Source organism: Phascolarctos cinereus, unplaced genomic scaffold (genome assembly GCF_003287225.1).
Source record: "Phascolarctos cinereus isolate Bilbo 61053 unplaced genomic scaffold, phaCin_HiC Scaffold_4;HRSCAF=312, whole genome shotgun sequence".
In the NCBI taxonomy this organism is placed as follows: domain Eukaryota; kingdom Metazoa; phylum Chordata; class Mammalia; order Diprotodontia; family Phascolarctidae; genus Phascolarctos; species Phascolarctos cinereus.
The window spans coordinates 546,480,775-546,504,650 of NW_027555847.1; the positions used below are offsets into that span (position 1 = coordinate 546,480,775).

Below are 23,876 nucleotides of genomic sequence, written 5' to 3' on the forward strand. Positions count from 1 at the left end.
TGATACGAGGGAAGAAAAACACATGAAAAATAAAGGGGAAAAAAATATGAGTCCATTTCTCTCTCTCTGGAGGTTGATAGCATTTTTCTTCATGAGACCTTTGGAATTTTTTCCAAAGACTAGCTAAGTCTTTTATAATTCATTTTCTTTAAATATCACTGTATTGTGTACGATGTTTTCCTACTTCTCCTCACTTTACTTTGCATCAGTTCATATGAGTCTTCCTAGGTTTTTGTAAAACCATCCCCTTCATTTCATTTTTCTTTAATTGTTCTTTTTTTTTTTGCTATTTGGTGAAGCAGTGAGGGTTAAGTGACTTGCCCAGGGTCACACAGCTAGTAAGTGTCAAGTGTCTGAGACCAGATTTAAACTCAGGTCCTCCTGACTCAAAGACCAGAGCTCTATCCACTGTGCCACCTAGCTATTCATTCCCTTCATTTCTTAAAGCACAATAGTATTTCATCAGTCACATACCACTGCTTTGTTCAATCATTCCCCAGTTGATGGGAATCACCTCAATTTCCGGTTCTTTGTCATCATAAAAAGGACTGCTATAGTAAGTATTTTTGTACACATGGGTCTTTTTCATTTATATATTTTTATTTCATTTCTTAGGGGTACAGAAGTGGTTTTGCTGGGCCAAAGGATATGCACAGTTTTATAGCCCTTTGGTCATAATTCCAAATTATTCTCTGGAATGGTTGGACCAGTTCACAACTCTAGCAGCTATTCATTTGTGTACCTGTTTTTCCACATCACCTCCTGCATTTGTAATTTTCCTTTTGTTTTATGTTAGCCAATGGTCAGGAGGTGGTACCTCAATTAACATTTGCAGTTCTCTAACTTGTAATGATGTAGAGCTTTTTTTTTCCCCCAAATAATTATTGATAGCTTTGATTTCTTCAGAAAACTGACCAGGCTATACTTTGATAGGTACTTGGAAAGTGCTAAATTTTTGTAACCAGCAATGTGTGTGATACAGCTTCTATCAATTCATTGCATATCTGCATTCATCTGTATCCAGGCCTCCTTAAGAATAATCTGTGATTATGGCAGTAGTGGCAATGACCTGGATTGACATCATAAACTCTCCTGTTTCCATAAATAACCTTTAGGACTCAAACATTTGTTTATTCCTCTGTCAACATACTGTTGGCTGAATTCATGAGGTTCTTTGATTTATGGAGGGCCTTTTGATTCCAGTCTTAGTTCTTATCCATTTCATTTTCTCACTGGGGAGGTTACATTAGACAAGCTACCTACGTAGGGAGATGTTTTTGGATTCTTCTTTCTATTCCATTCTCCTATCCTTTTTGGTTTTATGGGTGAGTTCATCCCAATCACATTCATGCTTGTGGTTATTATTAGCATTTTCCCTTCCATTCTTTTGAAAATTTTTTTTCCTTTTTTTTCCCCCTCGCTTTCCTTCCTCTTGAAAAGAAAAGGGTGGGACCAGTCCCCTCACACTGCCTTATCCTTCTGCTTTAGTCCTTTTCTTCAGGTACCCTCATACCTGCCTGCTCTGTCCTTGACCTTGTTTCCTGTGTATATCTTTGAGGAGGTTCTCTACTTTTGTCCTAGATATCTGGAGTGGCTTGAGTGGAAATCATGCTGGCTTCAGTACCCATTTTGTGGTACACTTTGTGTAATGGACAAGCTCATTGCTGTTTCTTTTGATTTTGTTGAATCTTTGTTTCATATGGCATTCTTCATTCTTGGTAGAGGTTTCTCAGGAAGCTATGCTTGCCTGAAATCTTTCAATATTGTATTACTAGTGGTAGGAACATTTTTTTATATGTAAGCTGTGATGGTTCCTTTTAAGGAGACAAGGAATCCATTCTCTGAATTGTTTTGGAGTGGAAGATTAGGAATATAAAACCCAGCCTTTGTGGGACTTAACATTTCTTGAATTAAGCAATTCCCACTGCTGGCCCACTTTTCTTACCCAGCATTGTTACCTTAGTAAATGTTATGGGTAGAGGAGAGCAGCATTTGCTTTTAGTAATTGTGTATTTTTTTTTATTGTGTTATATGGTACACAAATGTTTCGATTCATTCCCTCCTCAGCTTGAAAGACTGGACTGGACTGAGTTAGGCCCATTCTAGGCCTTTTTTTTTTTTTAAAGAAAAATTTTTTCTTATTAATTTTTATTTTTGGTTTTCAACATTCACTTCCACAAGACTTTGAGTTCCAAATTTTCTCCCCATCTTGTCCCTCCCCCCACCCCAAGATGGCATGCTTTCTGAACACCCCTTCCCCTAGTATGCCCTCCCTTCTATTTCTCCTCCCCCTTCTCTTATCCACTTCCCCTTCAGTTTTCCTGTAGGGCAGGATAGTTTTATATTCCCCATTTCTGTAGGCCATTTTTGCCAGAAGTGAAATCCACTTTTAGGTTGACCTATTTTTCTAGTTATTAACATTTAAAACGTATGGTGTGCCAGTTATGCCAAATCCTAGATTACAGAAGGTAAGAATTATTAGTAAGTGCATTAGGAAGGCTATAGTTCTCATTAATGTTTAGGAAATTTTAAAAAATTTTAAGTCCTTTCTAAGAAGTTAACTAACCATATGGGTGTTCTAACTACTGTGACTACCTTTCCCTTGGCTTACTTATCATATATGCCTAGGCACTGAGCAGTGAGCAGTTCTTTGCCTTTTTCTTGAGGAAGTGATACTGTTACGGGGAGGCACAGTGGGTGCTGGTAAACAAAGGATGGCTGACAAGATTGACTTGTTGGAAGCTGTTGGCACTCCACTTATGTTATTAAGCAAGCTGGTGTCAATTACCTACTTCTTTTTTCACAGTTCTAGTAGGTTATGCATTCTGGATTTGATTCCTATATCAGTGATTCTTATATTCTTCAGTGGCTTTGAGACTTCCTCAGTTATCAAGGAATCTTGCATTGTTCTTTATTAGAGGCCTTCAAACAAAGGTTAAATGAGCATTTAGCTGGATAGAGCACTCCTTTGGTGTCAAGAGTATCTGAATTTGAACCCTGCTTCAGGTAGCTATGGGACTTTGGATAAGTCACTTAACCTCTGTGTACCTTGCTTTCAGCTGTAGGATGGACTTAATCACAGCACATATATAGATAGATAGATAGATAGATAGATAGATAGATAGATAGATAGATATAGATATTTTCAGCCAAAGACAAGGTTTATTAGAACATCTGTCGTATTGGGCAGACTCTTCAGGAGTCTGAACATTAATTAATTAATTAATTGGCTAGATTTTAAGAATCTGAGCATTTGGCTAGATTTATAATCAAAAATCTAGAGCCCACAGAATCTGAGCCCACAGCACATATCTTAAAGGGTTATTGTGAGGGTCAAATGGGATATGTAAAGTACTTTTGCAAACATCAAAGCGCTACATAAATTTTAACTTTTCTTGTTTGCATATGTGTTAGCCTATATTCTACCCAGAAGAATGTTGGTTTCTTGAGGGCAGGGACCATTTGGTTTTCATCCTTGTTTTCCTGGCTAACATGTTGCTTACAACGTAAGTCCTTAATTGCATCTATTTTCATGTCTGTTGTAAAGTGTGTAGCTTTAAAACATACCCCAAAGTAATGAGATGGAGTCTTGGAAAAATCCTCTGTCTTGGTTGGATGTGCAGTATTGAATGTGTCATCACAAACTTAGCTTTCTGGTGAGTGACACCTTCCTGGGATGGCTACCAAGTATAGTCCAATACACAGACTTTCTGGAGTGGGTGGGGAAGGTGGGTGACATACAGTAACACATGACTGTTTATTTTGGTGCTGTCTTCATGGATTATATTGTACTGGCACAACAAACCTATCCATATAAGAGAAGGCCCCAGGATAACCAGTACAGTACGCTACAGTTATTTGGTGAGTTGTGGCCAGTTGTAGTCATTGATATCAGTAAGGTGTCTGTTTTCAGTTCTCCAGCAGGAATTATGTCTAGAAATAGTTGGTAGTCTGTCTTCTCATCTTTACATAAGCTATCCCCCACACCTGGAATGCACTGTCCCCCACACCTGCCTTTACATAAGCTGTCCCCAACACCTGGAATGTACCTTTTCACCTAACCCACTTAAAATACTTAGCTTTTTTCTGAGCTCAGCTCAGTTGCCACCTCATCTATGCAGCCTTTCCTGAATTTCTACCAACTCCACCTTCTCAAGTTGTTAGTGTTCTTCCTAACTAGATATTTAGCAGGGTATGGGTGGATTTATATCTCTTCTTCCTGCAACCCCCAGTAAAATATAAGCCTCTTACAGGAGTTTTTCTTTAAATCTCCAGCACTTAACATAGTCGCTTATATATATTAGGCCCTCAAAATTTTAAGTTGGCAGAGCAGATTGAACTTTTAAGGTATATGAAGCATTCCATTAACCTCATTTGAACCACCTTTGGGGTGGTACATGAATGTTACAGGTGGTATTTTATATGGATTTTATAGATGAAGACTTCTAAGTGTCTGAGGTGGAGTTCAAATCCACTTCATCCCTATTGTGCATTGAGAACTCTGTCTACCTGTTTTATCTATAGAGCATGTCTATTTATCTTACAGTCAGAACAAATATTCTAAATACGTTGTATTATGCTGTATTGTATATTTCAAGGTGTTTACTCAGGTTATCTCAAAATAAAGTCTGAATACCCACAGTTTATAAAAATGTAAATGTCTTTGGTTTTTGTTGTCTTTCTTATGTAAACAGTTATCTTGATTTCACTCATGAATCATTTCCAAGTTGTGAAGTCCTGAATTTCACAGTATTTTAGGAAGTTACTAAAAAAGTATACTGTGAATAATACTTAGCTACCTATATATTATAAAGGTAAAATAGCCTATTATGCTCTTGTATGTTTGGAAACTATTTTTAAAATCTGGGTTGTGACCTTCATAGTTCCCATCCTATGGCTAGAGTTATGCTAGGAGAGAGTGATGATGTTAATAGTCCACATATATCTACCTTTACTCTTCTCTAAATTAATATAGCGATCAGTTTAAGTTTTCATGTTGGTGCTTAGTAGTTGTTCAAATGCTATCGATAACAAAGCTGGTGTAGTTTAGAAATGAATTATTTTTTATCTACTGTTGACTTGACCCAAAAGTAATGAAAGCAGTAAAAAAGTTTGTGAAAAATTAGAATCCTAAAATAAGAAATAGAAAAAAGTAAAATCTTGTAAGTTGTGGGTTGAGGGAAAGTAGACTAATTATTTTGAGGGAATCTTGACTTTTATTTATATGTCAATTAAAGTACAGCTACAAAATCAAAACTTTTTCTTGTGATGCTATTCTTATGAATCATATACTTTTATGTATACAGTTGTTATGTTTTGAATATAAATATTTTAACATGTTATTTGAGGTTACGATGGAAATTGTTATTAATAGGCTATAAAAACAATTATTTTTGAGACATAGACATAATTGAAATGAGATCATAATTCCTAGAAATTTCATGGAAAATGTGTGAAAAGACCGGGCACCCAGACACTCTCAACATGTGGTTAGTTTTACTGATGCTCCCCCCCCCTTTTGTTTTAACTAAAAGGTATGGCTTTCTAGGTAGGGGAAGATGTATATATAGATATATGTGTGTATATATATATATATACATACATAGACAGAAGATTTGGAAATGAATGTGATATAAAAACAAAAGACATCAATAAACAAGATAAATTTTTTTTTAAATATGGGACATCTAATTTCTTATGATGATAAAGGCAGAAGCTATCTAATTTAATACATCCTAGGCAAAAATAAAGCTAGAATTTTTTAATCATTAAAATGTTACTCTGGAGGGTTCCCCTTGGGGAACAAACCTAAAGGGTCTAGAACAGTGGTTCTTACTTGGGATCTGAGGACTTGGTTTTTAAAAAAAATATATTTTTTTGATAACTATTTCAGTATAATTGGTTTTCTTTATAATCATATGCATTTTATCTTATACGTTGAAAAACATTCTGAAAAGGATCCATTAGCTTCAGCAGGCTGCCAAAGAGATCCATTGGACAAAAAAGGTTAGGAAATTCTGGTCTAAAAAAACATTTGATGTGCTGCTTTGTTTCATTAAACACATAAGTAGATCTGCTGGACCAGTTCCAGTTTTCCTGATCTATATCTGGCCATTGGACCCAGATGCCTCTGAAGGAGAAAGTGAGGCTGGTGCTTTGCACAGCCCTCCCTCATTTAAATCCAATACACTTGCAAGTTATAGCGTCATCGTCCTGTCTTTCTGATGTCATGGTCCTCTTCGAAAACAAAGGACAAACCACAACACAACCACAGACTACACAATATAAGTAGATGTAGAATGGGATATGGTTGTCTCATTTTACAACTTAAGCCCAGATAGAGGAAGTGATGTGCCCAGGGGTTATACTATTGATGTTCTTGGTAGAGCCTGAATTGAACCCATGTCATCTGACTCCAGATCCAACATTATTTCTGCTGCACCTTATTTTCAATACAACATATAACACTTCATTTATATTGTATTATTCAGGAATGTGGCACCCATGTAATTGTAATAAGGAATTATAGTTAAGGCAAAACAAATTCCCATATTGTTCATCTGGAATTATGGTTGATGTGGTGATCAGTTTTTCAAGTCTTTAAAAATTCTTCATTTATACAATGTTGATTTTATAATATAAATTGTCTTCCTGCTCTGCTCCTATTCATTTCACTCCGCATGACTTCATATAGGTCTTTCCAAGTTTGTCTGAAACACAGTGTCTTTCATCATTCCTTACAGTACTATAGTATTCCATTACATTTATATACCATAGTTCAGCCATTCCCAAGTTGATGGCTGTCCTCTTAGTTTTAAAAATATACTCATTTCAGTCATTTTTGTTGGAAATGGTTTTACAGTGTTTTATCGGTTTTTAAGTAATATGCTGAATATTTATCCTTTTTTTTCATGACTCAGTGTCATTTTTAATATAACTTTGTGTCACATTCTTAAGGGCTCTTGAGTTAAGTAGAACTGTTCTCCACTAAGTAGCCCTAGACAGTTGAGCTTTTTCAGTTATTCTCCTTGCTTCTTAATAGTTTTCTACCTCTTCCCTACTCACAGTTATTTGTTGTCTTTGTACCTGTTTCTAGAATCTACTACACTCTCATACCCTTCCTCCCGACTGCCAACTTTCTAATTCAGTGCGGTTGAATGTTGCAGATATTCAAGCTTTTAAAAATTATGTTTAGGTGTGAATAAGGCTGAGTTGAAAGCCTCTATATGAATAAACTACATGTGCTTCATATTATAGACCTAGGTTTAAGGCCTATTTTTTGGATAATCACAACAGAGATAGTTGTATGATTTTATTTCCTCAGTTTTTGAATTTAGTTAACCTTTTTTTCTTTTCCCATTTTAAAGGATCTTAAAGGTTATGACCCTGGAGAGAAATATTTTTACAATACGTCATGGGGAGATGTTTCCCCTTGGGAATCTTCAGGAAAAAGAAAGGTATGTATTAGACAGTTGAGTTTAAAATTTTCTTTTAAAACAAAAATTAGATATAAGTATATATCTGTAGTTCTGAAGATGTATCCAGATGTATCCAGAATGAATGTTGGTGAATGAAGAGGTAATAAGTTTTTCCCAAAGTAAAAAGAAAAACTATATATTTTTGGCATTTGATAATAAATATAGTCTATACCCACAAAACAGTTCCAAAAGTCTTAATGCAGTTCTAAGCTCTTAATGCTTTTGTTTTTAATATTAAGCTTTTTTTTTCTTTTGGTGAGGCAATCAGGGTTAAGTGACTTGCTCAGGGTCACATAGCTAGTAAGTGTCATGTGTCTGAGGCAGGATTTGAACTCAGGTCTTTCTGACTCCAAGGCTGGAGCTTTATCCACTGTGCCACCTGGCTTCCCCTGATATTAAGCTATTAAATCTTAGAACTGCACCAAGACTTTTGGAAACTCCAAAGGCACTGTATAGTTGTTCTGTATAAATTTTTGAGTACTGATCAAGTGAAGGAAGTCAGTCTTCTTTAACCTGAAATTTCAGGCTGGACTTCATTGTTTTATAGTGGCAAAATGTGGTATAGTCTTACACGATTTGTTTTAAATACCTAGTAGGCAAATGGATAAGGATAGCAATTTTGGAAATAATAAACATTCAAATTATCTTATTACAAGAGAAAAATTTTTGCCTCATTGAAAGCAAGTAATCTCTTAGAGACCTTAGGAAAGTAGTGCAATGCAAAATTATGTTATAATGACTAGATAAGGACTATAATTCTTTAACAGTATTAAAACTTTCCAGTTGATGTTTTGTTCTTTGGGAATGTAGCTCAAGTTTTGTTATGAAAGTCACTGGAAAAATAGGAGTGCATTCTGAAATTTTTTAAAATGAGGGATATAAATGATTTAACCTGTGACCTTCCAGATCCTCGGGTGTGGGCCTTTTGACTGGGTCCCAAGTTTTACAGAACAAATTCTTTTATTAAGGGGATTTGTTGTGTGAAGTTTGGATTCAGTCAAAGGGCCACATTTGAGGACCATGGGGCCACAGGTTCCCCACCCCTGGAATACTTCACTTGGAAAAGATAGGTATTTTAATTTCACTAGAAGTCTATTTCTAACTCAAGTGTGTTGGGGCAGGCAAAACAAAGCTAAAGCAAGCTAGGTTTGCAGTGTCATTTTTAGAATAAGTAAGGGTAGTAAGTTCCACTGTATTTTTCATTAATCAGATAACCTTGGCGATGTTATTCCTCCATTTCCCAGCCTTCATTCCTTTCTCCCTCCTTCCTTCCCCAAGTCAGTCCTAAGGAAGAGCAGGAGGTAAAACCAAGGCTCTTAGCTCTTGGCTCTTGCTGGCAACATCCCTTGGAGATTGTATTATTATTCATCTGCTGTTGCTGCTGCCCTTATGGCTAACAGATTGTCACCAGCTTTGTTTGCCAGTCTCTGTATTACTTAATTCCTGACCATCCCAAGCCCCTATCACTTACTCTTCTCCCCCATTCTCCTCAACCCTACCCTTCCTTTGTTCTGCTTGAACTCTTCCCACCTCTAACCACTGAACCCTATGGAATTTATTTCATGGTGAACAAACATTGCTTCATTCTGGACCTTGATTTTGCTCCATTTACTTGAGCTCACTAAGACCTGAAGAACTAAATGTAATTTGTCTGTCCCTCTATTCCTCATCCCACCCCACAAACACACATTCACTGTTCCTAGAGGTAGACCTAGAATACTACCTGTCTCCTCACTGCTGTTTGTTTCCAGAATTAGTTTTTGCTTCCTTTTTTCAACAACCTCTTCTCCCTTGAAATTTCCTGTATCAAAATTTACTTTTCAGCTCATATCAGTTGATTTCTAATATTACCCAGGTCATTTTCCCTCCCATCTTAAGTAGTTCAATAACTGGCTCATTATGGTCTTCTCTTCTTCCTGCAGTAGGGAACTTAATATCCATGTTGATATATTCCCTCCAACTCCTTAATCTCTGAGTTCCTTAATCTCCTTAAATCATATTACCTTCTTTACATAGGGATAGTCATGCCCTCAATCTCACCATTACCCATATATATTGATTCCTTAATCAAAAATTCTGACATTCCCCTCTTTTACCTTAAGCGCTATCATTCCATATTTCTCGTCTTACCCCCTTTAAACCTGTCACTTTTCATTGTTACCTTCAGTCCTTCTGCTCAGCACTTTGTCCAAGCTATTTATCTTTTCTCCTTCACTTTCTTCCCTTTCCAACTGCAATCCAAAACTTAACTATTGAATCCCTTGCCCCCTTGTGCTGTCAATGCTTAACCCATACTAAACCCCAGCCCTGAATTAGTCCCACCATTATCTTCTGTTGCTGCTCCTGTGTTGTTGTAGGAAGTCACATGGAAGTACACCATAAATTCATGTTGAACAACTTCAGCTGGGCCATCATTGCAGGAAGGTAATCCTTTTGATTCCCCTTTTTACTTCCCTCAGAATATATTTCAGACCTGTGCCCTCCCTTAACTTTTTCCTGAAGACCTAGCCTCTTACCTGTGAGCCCCCTTTTTGCCTCCTCCCTTCATCTCAGAAATCCTCACCATCATCTCTTATTCTTTCCTCCCTTCCCTTTAGCTCTAATGGTGGGGGTGGGGGGCTGGGGTCCTACTCTTTATTGAAGCCAATCCCATCATCCCTTTCTCTATTCTCCAAAAGCTTGCTCCCACAATCATTTAACCTTTCTGTTGTTATATTCAACTTCTCCCCAATTACTGACTCCCTGCTTTGTTCGTGTAAGCTTAAGTCTTCCTCATCATCAGCTCTTTGAGGAGCACATTACCTTCAAGTTATCCTGTACTCTGCTCTGTTTCTCATCTGTACTAGAAAAGCTGTCTATATTCATTGCCCCCACTTCCTTGCTTTCATTTCTCAACTGTTGCAATCTGGTTTTCAAATATCACTCAATTGAAACTCTTCTCTCCAGATCTACCAACATTCTCTTGTTTGCCAATTCTAATGGTCTTTTCTCAGTCTTCATCCTATTTGATTTCTCTGTTGCATTGACAGTGTTGACCACACTGTCCTCTGATGTTTCATGATACCAATCTCTCTTGGTCCTTTTCTTACTTTTCTGACAGCTACTCAGTCTCCTTTGCTGTCTTGTTATCCATATTACATCCTTTAACTTTGTCCTGGCCTCTTCTATTTTCTCTTTACACTCTCATGGTATTCTCAGCTCCCATAGGTTTAAATATCATCTCAATGCAAATGACACCCATATCTATCCCCAGTTTACAAATGAGGATCAGAGGAGGTTTAAGTGACTTAGCAAAGGTCAAGCAAAAGCAGACCTAATAAGTGTCTGAGGCAGGATTTGAACTTAGGGCTTCCTGAATTCCAAATCCAACGCTCTCCATTGTACTACCTAGCATATTAAACTTTAGTTTTATAATTTTTTTTTTTTTTTAGTTTTAGTTTTATATGGTCACAATCCATTTTTCCTGCCTCGTTGTTTATTATCATCCTTCTTGTATTCTACAGTCTAACCAAACCAGCTCCTCAACACTTCATCTCCCATTTCTTTGGCACTTTTCACAAGCTATTTGCTATGCCAGAATATACTCTTTGCTCATTTTCTCTTCTCAGAATCCCTTTCTCCCTTCAAGACACACATCAGGTAACACCTTCTACATAAAACCTTTCCTAATCCCCCAGTTCCTAATGCCTTCTTGTCCCTAATTGCTTTGTATTGATTTCTTATTCTCTTTATATTTATTTTATATAGAGTCATATATGTACTTGTCTCCCCATTACACTGTAAGTTCCTTTAGAGTGGGAATTGTTTCATTCTTTGAGGCAGCTAGGTGGTGCTGTTGATAGAGCCCTGGGTCCAAAGTCAGGAAGAACTGAATTCAGATATAGTGTCAGACACTTAACTAGCTGTGTTACCATGGGCAAGTCACTTAACTTCTTTAGCAGAACTCTTCCTTGATTCAATTCAACAAATCTTTATTAAATGCCTGTTATGTTCCAGGTCCCTTAGTGGAGATTCTGGGACAAAACTGAAAGTCTTCACTCTTATTTCCTTGGTTTCATTGCTTTCATTTAGCTCTCCATGTAACAGCTTTTCATATACTGGAATGCTTTTGTTTCACCTCTACTTTTTTTTTTCCATTCCCCTTACCATCCTAGACATCATTCTCTAGAAGGATTCCAGTGTGTTCTTCTTAAAATCTTTTTGCCAAAGGAGAATCAAACAGGATTATAATCTTCATTTTGGTCATGATGCTTTTATTAATGCAGCTTAAAATTGCAGAGGGGTTTTGTTATTGTATCAAAGACTGAATAAATTATAATGGAAACAGTTTAAATTTGAAGTAAAATGACATTCCTTGTGTTCTGTCCATGAACTGTATATATAAGCAGAACACATCATTTGTCTCAGTTGCCTGTTTACTCTTGCTACATGAATGGTATTTTTTCTGGTTACATATTTCTCTGACATTTTTTCTTTTGGTTTCATTGATAGAGGATGTCATGATTGATATAATTCGATTTATATATATCTGCTCATTGATCATTGGACAAGGATCTCACATTTCCAGTACAAAAAAACCTTAAGTTGATATTTATATATGGTCTTCTAGATAGTGTAATTGTTCATTTCCTCTGCCCTTTTCCACCACTCTTTCACAGTCACAAGTAGAAAAAGAAATGCATCATACAGGCTAGATGGTCATTTTGTATTTTTTATTTTTTCATGGCTTGCCATGGAAATGATCAAAATTCATTAAGTACTCAAGCTACTGTTAAGCTTCTCTGTACTTAGCTAGGGTGGTCCTCGACCATATTTTACTGTTGAGCATGGTAGAACCTGTCAGAGATTATGTTCTGCCAACATGGACTTTTGAGAGCCCAGAGTCACCTCTGCCATGATGAGACATTGGAGTAGGACTTTGTGAAGTAACATTGTAATTAAAAGAACTGGATGTAAAAGCTATAATTATTTTTCTTCATTAGTAGTTAATATAGTGTAGGTATCAGATGCAGGATATATACAGTTTATTTGGAAAGAAGAAAAAACTTGTCTTGTGAAATTGGAGTGAGGTCCTTACTTTAAAAATTTCTTCTAAAGCTCTAACTAGAGAAGTAGCTTCTTTGAGTGACTTTGCATTTGTGGTTATAACAGTTAGCTCTGGTCATTTTAACAGGTTTCTCACCCTCACTGAAAGCATTTTACTTTTTTTTTTAATAGCGATATCGAACAAAGCCATACTGTTGCAGCCTGTGCAAGTATTCAACAAAGCTACTTTCTTCATTGAAAAATCATTTGCATCGTTACCATGAAGATGAAATTGACCAAGAGCTGGTGGTTCCTTGCTCAAAATGTGTTTTTGCCTCTCAGCCCAAAGTCGTGGAAAAACACTTTCGGATGTTTCATTCTTCTCATCGAAAAATGCAGAATTACACCATGAATATTTTGGCTGAATCTAAACCATCCAGGAGTGATGTGATAAACTTCACATGCTTAAAATGTCACTTTACAAATACTTTGTACTACAGCATGAAGAAGCATGTACTAATAGCACATTTTAATTACTTGATTACCTCCTACTTTGGTATGAGAACTGATGAAATTACTGAGCAAGTGAAAAATGATAACACTTCACCTGCCAGTACGATTCCATCCTTGGATAAGTACTATTGTAAAAAATGTAACATAGGTGCCAGCAGCCTGGATGCTTTAATGTATCATATTTTGACATCAGATACACACAGAGATCTGGAAAATAGGCTCAGATCTGTGATTTCAGAACATATTAAGAAAACAGGACTTCTGAAGCAAATGCACATTGCTCCTAAACTTTCTGCAAATATGGCCATGTCTCCTTTAACTAGCAACAGTGCTCCAGCACTAGCAGCTACTGCTTCCACTTGCATTCAGCTTGCCTTGCCACAGAATAATCAAAACCAAACTCTGGTACAGTCACAGGCAGTAACTGTGGCCTCAAGTGCCTCTGGGACCCTTACCCATAATGCCCCTGCTCCTGCCCAGTCACACGTAACTCTTGTATCTAGTCCTTTGCCAGTGGGCCAGAATAATATTACCCTTCAGGCATCTGTTCCTCAGCCTGTCTTTGTTTCTCATGGCCTCCCACTTAATCAGCCTGTGAGTCCTACAGTTCTTCCCTTAAACCAACCAGTTGGATCTGTCAATAAGTCTGTTGGAGCAGGGGTTCTCCCTATAAACCAAAATATTCACCCAGGACTTTTGCCCCTTAATCAACCTGTTGGACCCATAAATAGACCTGTTGGACCTGGAGTTCTTCCTATAAATAGACCCATTCCTCCTAATGTGCTTCCTGTTAATCAGCCCATTGCATCAGGTGTCATCCGAGCAGTTCCACCAGGGATGATCTCTATGGGCCAAACAGTCCCATCAGGGGTACTCCCTGTGGGCCAAGCAGTCCCATCAGGTGTTCTGCCCATGGGCCAGACGGTACCTTCAGGGGTTCTTCAGCTCAATCAGTCTGTTATGTCAGGAGTTCTTCCTGTTGGCCAGGCAGTGAGACCTGGAGTACTCCACCTTAATCAGCCAGTTACACCAGGTGTTCTACCTGTAAATCAGCCAGTCAGACCAAGTATCTCCCAAAATGCCACTTTCCTAACTGCAGGCTCTATCCTTAGACAGCTAATACCAACAGGAAAACAAGTTAATGGGATACCGACATATACGCTAGCACCCGTTTCAGTTACATTACCTGTACCACCTGGTGGTGTGGCAAATGTTACACCACCACAGATGCCGATTCAGCTTATGCAGTCTAGTGCAGCTACACAGGTATCTCATTCCCCAGCTGGTGCACCCTCTCCTCCAGTAGTGGTAAGCACTTCTCAAAATATGATTGTCCAGGCATCTTCATCTGCTCCAGAAACAAGCCAGGCTCTCAATCTCAAACAAGCTAAACAGTGGAAAACCTGCCCAGTTTGCAATGAACTCTTTCCATCTAATGTCTACCAGGTGCACATGGAAGTGGCTCATAAACATGGTGGATCAAGATCCAGTGAAAAACTTGAGCCTGAAAAACTTGCAGCATGTGCACCATTTTTAAGATGGATGAAAGAGAAAACTCTTCGCTGTCTCTCTTGTAAATGTTTCATATCAGAGGAAGAACTTATTCATCATTTATTAATGCATGGTTTGGGGTGCTTGTTCTGTCCATGCACTTTCCACAATATTAAAAGTCTTTCAGATCATAATAGGACTGTTCACCTTGGAAAGAAGAGATTATCTGTGGATTATAGCAACAGAGGTTTCCAGTTAGATAATGATGCCAATGGTGACTTAATATTTCCTCATATTGATTTCATTACCATGTTGCCAAAGGAAGAACTTGGAGAAAGGGAAGTCTATTTGGCAATACTAGCTGGAATGTACTCCAAAACACTTGTACCAATCTATATTAAAGTGAGGCCACAGACTCTTGAGGACCACAGCAATCCTGGAAAACAAGTCAGTACCTGTCCCTTTTGCCTTGGTACCTTTGTGACCACAGAAACATATGAAATGCATTTAAAGGAAAGACATCATGTCATGCCAACTGTACATACATTTTTAAAGTCTCCCGCTTTCAAGTGCATCCATTGCTGTGGGGTATATACTGGAAAAATGACAATGACTGCAATTACTGTGCATTTGTTAAGATGCAGGAGTGCTCCTAAAGTTAGTAGTTCGGATCTTCAGATCCAGCCTGGTCTTAGCGAAAAAGAACTTCCACTAGTGAATGGGGATATACATGATTCTGTTTTTCCTGTCAAAAGAAAACTTCCTGATCTTTATTCTGGGGCAGAGGACCAAAGGGATAAAGAAGAATCTCTTATCATAGATAATGACATCACTTCTGTTTCTGAAAAAGCAGTGAATGTGCCTTCTAAAAAACAAAAGAATGAAAGCAGGACTGAAGGTCCACTAATAAATGATGATGCTCTTCACGTTCTAGCACTAAATCCCCAGAAGTATGAAGACCGTTCATATGAAGAGAAAAAGCAGTTCCTTAAAGATTATTTCCATAAGAGACCATATCCTAGCAAAAGAGAGATAGAACTATTATCATCTCTTCTCTGGGTGTGGAAAATTGATGTTGCATCATTTTTTGGGAAGAGAAGATATACATGCCTAAGAGCAATAAAAAATTACAAACCTTCTGTGCTTTTGGGCTTTGATATGTCAGAACTGAAAAATGTTAAGCACAGATTACACTTTGAGTATGAAACACAAACCTTATAAAAGAAAAAGCTGTTTAAGAAATCACAAATATGAAGCAATCAAAAGGCTAGTTTTTAATTTAGTGAGGTTTTTTTGGAGGGGGGCACTTAGATTTTCAGTTACAGTGTAATGACCTCATGAATTACAGTGGTCTTACACTGGTCTAGTTATTTCTGGGCACACGGTATGAATAGTTCTTGTTTTGTGGAGGTCATTCTGTTTTTCCAATTACATGTAAATTAAATCTCTTATGTTTTATACATGCTTGTTTACCCAGTAGTGTTAAGATATTTAGAAACCAAAACCACATTGTTTTTGTTTTCTTTTGTTTTTTCTCCCATTTTTGCATTCATCCCAGTAGCTAGTTTTCTTTCAGTGGTGAATGGTACAGCAAACTTTTTCTTAAGAGACAGGAGTACAAGTGGTGGTAAGTAAAAATCCAGTAATGCATGTGGCACCGTGATGGTGTGTTGCATTAACTTCGGCTAATTTCTCCTTTGTAAAATAGATGCTTGTACTGTGGCTGATTTACAATTTTTCGAATGTGCTATTTTCTTTTATATTTTACAGAAATCAAGAAGTTTTGTTTATGAAATATATGCCCAAATCCAAAATTTGGTATGTGGTATATAGTTGATATGTTAAAAACAGTACTCTTCTCTATATAGCAGAAATACATTTCAATCCAGGTTTTCCTTTTTTGACATTACTTTCCATGCAGAGAGATAAGGCAATACCTTTTTAGTGCCTTTTAATCAGTGAGAAATTTGGAATACCTGAAGAGTTTTCCCTGCCCCCTTAATTTGCTCAGAAACTGCCCAGAAAGGGACAGGGAAGTTTTTTCAAGATAAGGAAATAGGAATATAGATGTTTTACCACTTGGTGGTTATTAATTAATATCCAGGTCACTGTAGTGGTGACAAGCTGACTACATGAGATTTTCAGTGCATCTAGTAGAATTAAACTAGGCCTAATGGCTATCGATCAGCAGCTAGTATATTAAAATTTACCAGAGTGATGGAATTTCCTTCACAGTGAAAAAATGGAAGGATACAACTGTTTGGTTTATAGTATCTCATTGTACTGATGTTTAATTATATGGTCTTTATTCTGTTACACTTTGGTTATAAAAAGATCTTTGGTTATCAGCTAGAATCTTTGACAAATCTAAAATCACTTAAATCAGCTGGATCTAGTAACAGAGTAGCCAGTCCAGTCATTAAGTCTCTTGTATTGTTCAAAATCTGGGCAGGGGTGGGGGGTGGGGAAGAAAACAGACATGTTGTTTCTTGTTGCTCCATATTGAAGGAATAGAGCTTAAAACACATATGATGGAAGAGTTAAAATGCTCTGTGGAAAGCTTGGGTCCTATTATTCAGTGGAACTTTCTACATAATATTTTTGGGATAATACTGCATGCAACTTTACACTGCGTCTTTTGAAGCAATTGTGTAATTGGATTGTGATTCTTAATGTACTCTCCTGTTGTAAACTTAAAAGAAAAAGCTTGCTGAACTTTTCCCATTTAAAATTTTTTTATAAATTGTTTTCAAAATGTCTATTTTGAATTAAAGCTCCATATTTTCCTATTAAAAATAAAGAAATGTTTTTCATTCTTCAAATTGTAAAATGTCATGACCTTGATGTATGATTTGATAAAGTTTTTATGTGGTATTAAATAGCCATTGTGAAAAGGAAGTAAGCAATCTAAAGGTAGTTGTATAATCCATCATATTAGTTAATTAGAGCCATAGAACAAACTAACGGATAGTTTACTGACAGTATCAATGACCTAGAAACTAGGTATTATGTAGAAAACATCAAGTAGCAAGTAGGATATGGATTTGTCATTCCTGTGGTTGGGAACAAGAGTGGTCTCTTCTTGAATCAGTGTGGGACAAGTTATAGTCAGCCCTTTAGAGAACTGGGGGCCCTTGACAACATCTCTCATTTCAGGGTCAAGCTAGTTTGTCTTGCTAAAGCATAATGTTATCTGTTATAACCTGTGATGGTGAATCTCTCATGAAATTTTGGTTGCTGGTTAGTAGATAACACATTTTGACTCGAGAGTTGCTCAGTGAAATAATTATCTGGGACCTCTTACAAAAGATTTCCTGGAAAATGGGGAAGGGGATAAGAGAGCAGGGGGATGATAGAGGGGAAGTCAGATTGGGGGAGGGGATAATCAGAAGTAAACATTTCTGAAGAGGGACAGGGTCAAAAGAGAGAATAGAATAAATGGATGATAGGATAGAATGAAGGGAAATACAGTTTTCCACAACATGACTATTATGGAAGTGTTTTGCATGATTACACAAGTATAACCTGTATCAAGTTGCTTGCTTTCTCAATGAGGGTGGGTTGGGAGGGAGGGAGAAACTTTGGAACCCAAAGTTTTAAAAACAAGTGTTAAAAATTGTTTTCACATGCAACTGGGGAATAAGATATACAGGCTATGAGGTATAGAAATCTATCCTGCTCTACAGGGAAATGAAAGAGGAAGAGGATGGGGGGGGAATAGAACAGGACGGATTAGGGGAAAGGGTCTTCAGAACACATGCTTTCTTGGGACCGGGGGAGGGATGAGATGGGGAGAAAATTTGGAATTCAAAATCTTGTGAAAGTGAATGTTGAAAACTAAAAATAAATTAATGAATCTAAAAAAAAGATTTCCTCAAAATCAGGTATTTGAGAACATATCAAAATAAGACAAGATATGTATCAGAGTATTTGTGTTATATTACATTTCAAAAGTAATTCTAAAAATATTTTAGCTTTAGATTGTTGAAGAAATAGAAATGAATAGAAGTTTTTAAAGTGTTCAGCTGCTGGAGAGAAAGCCCTAATATAAGTTAATTTTTTATTCACATCTTTAAATTTAACATACTTGGATTTAAAATTAACTTTATAATGTATACAGTGCTGGTGAATTTCATCTGCAAGAAGGTAGGAAGCTACATTCATAAAATTGCTTTTACTTTATGCCAGAATTACTATATTTTTCATTAGGTTTTGTAAAAATTAGCCCAGAAGAAAAACCCAAATTTATTTCAAAGATAGTTTGCCCAATGAATCTGAATTAACATTGGTGTTTGGGCAGTGAGTTACCAATATGTCTAGCACCAAGGATAGCAATTTTTAGATTTCATATATTTAAAAGCATGGTCAGCTAACATTGTTTTTTGTGATTACATCAAAACCATATTCAGAAAGGACTATCTAAAATTAGGAGAAAATACTCAAGTACTTTGAAAGAACTGTACTTTTTAAAAACTTATATTCAGTGAAAATGGTTCAGTATTAGTAAGTATAGGCCCTGCTAAGCAGTTATCCATAAATAAATGTTACAACTTCTTTGGACCCCAGCTTATTTTCCTGTAAAATGAGGTTGGACTAGATGCAGCTCTAGTATTATGATTCTAGTTTTATGCTAAAAGACATAAGTACTTGAAGAATGGTATAGATGGCCTTATCAAATTTGCAGGTGACAGAAAGCTAAATAAGGGTTAGTTAATATCTTGGAGGACAGGATCCAAGAAGGTAATGGCAGGTTAGAATAAATACTGGAGTAAAGATAGAATATTAGAATAAACCTAATAAGGATTTATTAAGCATTTATATATACCAAGCATTGTATTAAGCACTGGGCATACAAATACCCTAAAATAAAATGAAAAACAATGTTTCCTCTCCAGGAACTAGCTTACTTAAAGGAAAACAGTATATATGAGGGAGGAGAAGCATTTTTCATCACAAATCCTTTAGGATTGTCTCTTTGTATTGTTGATAATAGCTAAGTCATTCACAGTTGATTATCATTACTGTTACTGTATGCAGTGTTCCCCCCAGTTCTCTACATATTTGAGAAATGAGGCCTTTATAAGAGAAACTTGCTGTAAGAACTTTTTCAGTTGTGATTACTAGATATTTCCCTCCATCTTATTTTTCCCCATTTATCCTCTGCTTCTGTTTTCCCCAATCCACTATCCCTTCTATCAGCCCTCCACTTCTTCTATCCCCCCTTTCTTTTACTTCCCTGTAGGATAAGATACATTTTTATGTCCAGATGAGTATATATTCCCTTTTTGAGCTAATTTCAATGAGAATAAGGTTCAAATATTATCTGCTAACCCTCCATTTTCTCCTCTACTGTAAAAGCTCTTTTACACTTTGTCAAATAATTTACCCTATTCTGCCTCTCCCTCCCCTTCTCCCAGTGCATCCCTCTTTCTTGCCCCTTAATTTCATTTTTTTAAAATATCCCATCATAGTCAACTCACATCTGTGTTCTTTGTCTATGTATTCTGCTTCTGATTGCCCTGAGTTCTTAAGAGTTACAAGTATCTTCCCATGTAGGAATATAAACAACTTAATCTTTTTGAATCCCTTATGATTTCTCTTTCCTGTTTACTTTTTTATGATTGTCTTGAGAGTTGTATTTTAAAGATTTTTCTATTCCACTTGTCTTAAGGAATACTTGAAAGTCCTCTATTTTATTAAATATCCTTTTCTTTTCCTTGAAAGATTGTACTCAGTTTTGTTGTGTAGGTGATCCTTGATTATTATCCTAACTCCTTTGCCTTCTGAAATATTATATTCCAAGCCCTCTGTTCCTTTAACTTAAGCTAAATTTTGTGTAATCCTGACTGTGGCTCTAAGATGTTTGAATTGTTTCTTTTTGGCTGCTTGCAATATATTCTCATTGACCTGGGAACCCTGAAATTTGGCTAAAAAACCTGGGGATTTTTCATTTGGAGGTCTCTTTCAGGAGGTGATTGGTGATTCTTCCAGTTTCTATTTTATCCTGTTTCTAGAATAACAGGGAAGTTTTTCTTGATAATTTCTTGGAACATGGTAGGTAGGCTTTATTTGTTTGTTTGTTTGTTTGTTTATCAATCAATCAATCATGGCTTTCAGGTAGTCCAGTAATTCTTTCCATGATCTATTTTCCAGGTCGTTTGTTTTTCTAATGAGATATTCCACATTTTTTTTTCATTCTTTTGATTTTGTTTGTTTCTTGATATCTCATGAAGTCATTAGCTTCCATTTGCCCAATTCTAATTTTTAGAGAATGATTTTTTTTTTAGGCAATTGGGGTTAAGTGACTTGCCAGGGTCACACAGCTAGTAAGTGCCAAGTGTTTGGTCTGAGGCCAGATTTGAACTCAGGTCCTCCTGACTTCAGGGCCAGTGCTGTATCCACTGCACCACCTAGCTGCCCTGAGAATGATTTTCTTTAGTGACATTTTTTACCTCATTTTCCATTTGGCCAATTCTGCTTTTTAAGGAGTTCTTTTCTTCAGTGAATTTTTGTCCATCTTTAATTCTGCTTTTTTAAGGAATTATCTTTGGTAGGTTTTTGTGCCCTTTTGCCATTTAGCCTATTCTGTTTAAGATCTTGTTTTCTTTAGTATTTTTTGTGCCTTTTTTACCAAGCTGTTGACTCTTTTCATGACTTTCTTATATCACCCTTTCTTTTCCCAATTTTTCTCCTACCTCTGTGATTACTCTGTCACTATTGTAATTTTCTATGGTCAGGTTCTTCTTGTTTTTTGGCTCATTTCCCCAGTCTATTTCTTGACTTTTAACTTGATGTTAAAGTTGGTCTCTGTTCCCTGGGTGGAGAGGGCACACGTAATTAGTCTGGATTTGTTTGTTTTTGTTTTTGTTTTGGCTGTTGTTTTCAGAGATGGTTCTGGGGATCTGTAAGCTTTCAGTTCTTTTAAGATGATATGATCTAAGGAGAGGTGTGTTTACTATCTTCTGGCCTGTGCTGTGGTCTGTGAGCAACCATAAGCATTCTTTCTGCTCTAGAACCACCCCCGTTCCCTGTAGCTGTTCTTTCTTGCCCTGGGACAATGGACTAGGGATTGCAACTGAGAACTGCATATAGGCAATGCAGCGTCTTGCACCAGTGCCAGCAGAGGGTCCTCTATAATCTTCTGACTCCTTTATTCTCTGTGGTAATCTTCGGACTCCCTTACTCTCTGTGGGCAGAGGGCTCAAGAAAAGTGCTACTGATTCAGTCACACACTCCTCTCCTCCCGCCCCCTCCTCCCCCGCCCCGGCCTGCTGCTGGCTTGCTGGGACACAGCCTGTGCTAGAGCATCCTGCTGGACTATGCTCCATTCTCACCCCAGCAACAGACTTTTCCTGCCAACCTTCTAAGTTTTCTTGGGCTGGAAAATTATAATTCGCTTAATCCCTTTCTTCACAGCTGGTATAAAAGTACAACTCACCTGTTTCTTAATTATCATTAATTACTAATTGATGGTTTGAACATATTTTTTTCCTCATAAATTCAGTTATCTGGTACATTTACTGTTTCAGTCTTAAACATTTTTGCAATATTGTTTCGAGTTTAGCAATGCACATTTTCTTGAAAGAAGATAAAAATTAGTGAATAGCAAGCATAGTACTTTAAGGTTTGTAAAGCACTTTACAGACATTATTTTATTTGAATGGTCCAAAAAATATGTTCTGGTCTAGTTATGATCAATTTTTGTACAATAAAATACTTCTTAAACCCTTGTAATAGCCACTATACCAAGTGAACTTCAGATATTTTAATCATAAAATAATCTTCAATTCAAATGACCTAAGCACTTTCTGTTTTCTTTTTTGGGAGGCAGATAATATAAAAGTTGTAGAAACTTGAAGGAAAGGAATACTTAACACTTTGATATCCACTGTTTGATCAGATGAAAACAACTGGACTTGGATGAACTAATTCTAGTCTATGCCAATCACTAAGACCATGAGAAATTGTTTCCTGACACCACAAAAAGTTGCAGACACATGAAGTGTTTATTCTCTGAATGTATTACATCTAGTAAATCATGAGATATCTCCCAAAACAATGGTTAGTGGTGTCCAGTAAACAATTACAAATAAATAATGAAGGAAGGCTAATAAAATTTAAGAATTGGAAAGAAATCTGTCACCTAAACTCATTCATACATGACCAATAATCCTATCTACAAAGTCTCTAACAAGTAGTCATCCAGCCTTCTCTTGAAGACCTGATAGAGACACAGCACTTCTGAAAGGTAGCTTGTTATGCTTTTAGTAGCTGGTAAGTTTTCCTTCTTCTGAGCTCAAATAGTCCTCTCAAACAACTTGGTGCTTTGGGGCCCTGGCAAAAATGCAAGAATACATTTAACTCCCTTATCCCATGAAACCTTATTTAAATACTTAAAGATAGTTGTCACATTCTCTACAAGTTCTCTTCTGTCACCTAAACCAAGTTCCTTCAACCAATCCTTATGGCAACATGGCATAGTGGAAGGAATATTAGATGTAATCAAGAAGGATTTGTAGGTAGGTAGAAAGAACTCTGTACACATAAAATGATCTCTTGCCTGGCATTTTTTAGTGCCCTTACCATTCCAAATATGCCTCTGACTTACCTAAAATGTAGTGTCCAAAATATCAAAATACTCCAGATTTTGTCTAGCTTTGGACAGAACAGTACAATGGGGGTACAATCTCGTTCTAAACCATGTTTCTGTCAGTGCAACTCATGATCTTACTGTAGGTATTTATGGCTTTTATTGATATGATTATTCCCACTGAGGGAATCGACAGCCTTTAAACATTGCCTATACTCCCTGGGACCTAAGGAAGCAAATAAAAGAGTCAGGTAGTCCCTACCTTTAAAGAGTTTCTGTTTGTTTTTTTTTTTAAATTTTGAGCACCATAGACAAATACATCTATCCATACAAAGAGGATTATATATGAACCTCTTAATCTCTCTCATCCCCTTCCTTAAAAAAAGCAAATCAATACCATCCTGCATGCTTGTGCTGAATGGCATGTGAATCATGACTAGATATAGTGGGTTAGGTAAAATTTTACTCACTAGTGATAGCTCAGCCTTAGGGTGGAGTGCCAAAGCAAAGTTGCAGTGGATAGTGCTGGGCCTGAAGTCAGGAACACATCTTCCCAAGTTCAAATCTGGCCTCAGACACTTACTGTGTGACACTGGGCAAGTCACTTAACCCTGTTTGCCTCAGTTACTCATCCTGTAAAATGAACTGAAGGAAGTGGCAAACTGCTCCAGTTCTTTGCCAAGAAAACCCCAAAAGGGGTCACGAAGAGTTGACACAACTGAAACGGCTTAAGCCAAAGCTGAGCCCCAGTTTGGTGAGTGGTAGGAGGATATGTGGGA

At 36.9% G+C, this 23,876-nt stretch overlaps 1 protein-coding gene across 2 annotated transcripts in view; it reads left to right on the forward strand.

The window, feature by feature from the left end:
* ADNP2 (ADNP homeobox 2) overlaps positions 1–17,329 on the forward strand; it is a 56,336-nt gene extending 39,007 nt beyond the window's left edge. For both annotated transcript variants that reach the window (XM_020986878.2, XM_020986876.2), the window contains exons 3-4: positions 7,368–7,457; positions 12,696–17,329. In XM_020986878.2, coding sequence (XP_020842537.1) covers positions 7,368–7,457; positions 12,696–15,728 — 3,123 coding nt within the window. In that variant the 3' untranslated portion in view covers positions 15,729–17,329. The remainder of the gene's footprint in view (positions 1–7,367; positions 7,458–12,695) is intronic.
* The last annotated feature ends 6,547 nt before the right edge of the window (positions 17,330–23,876 follow it).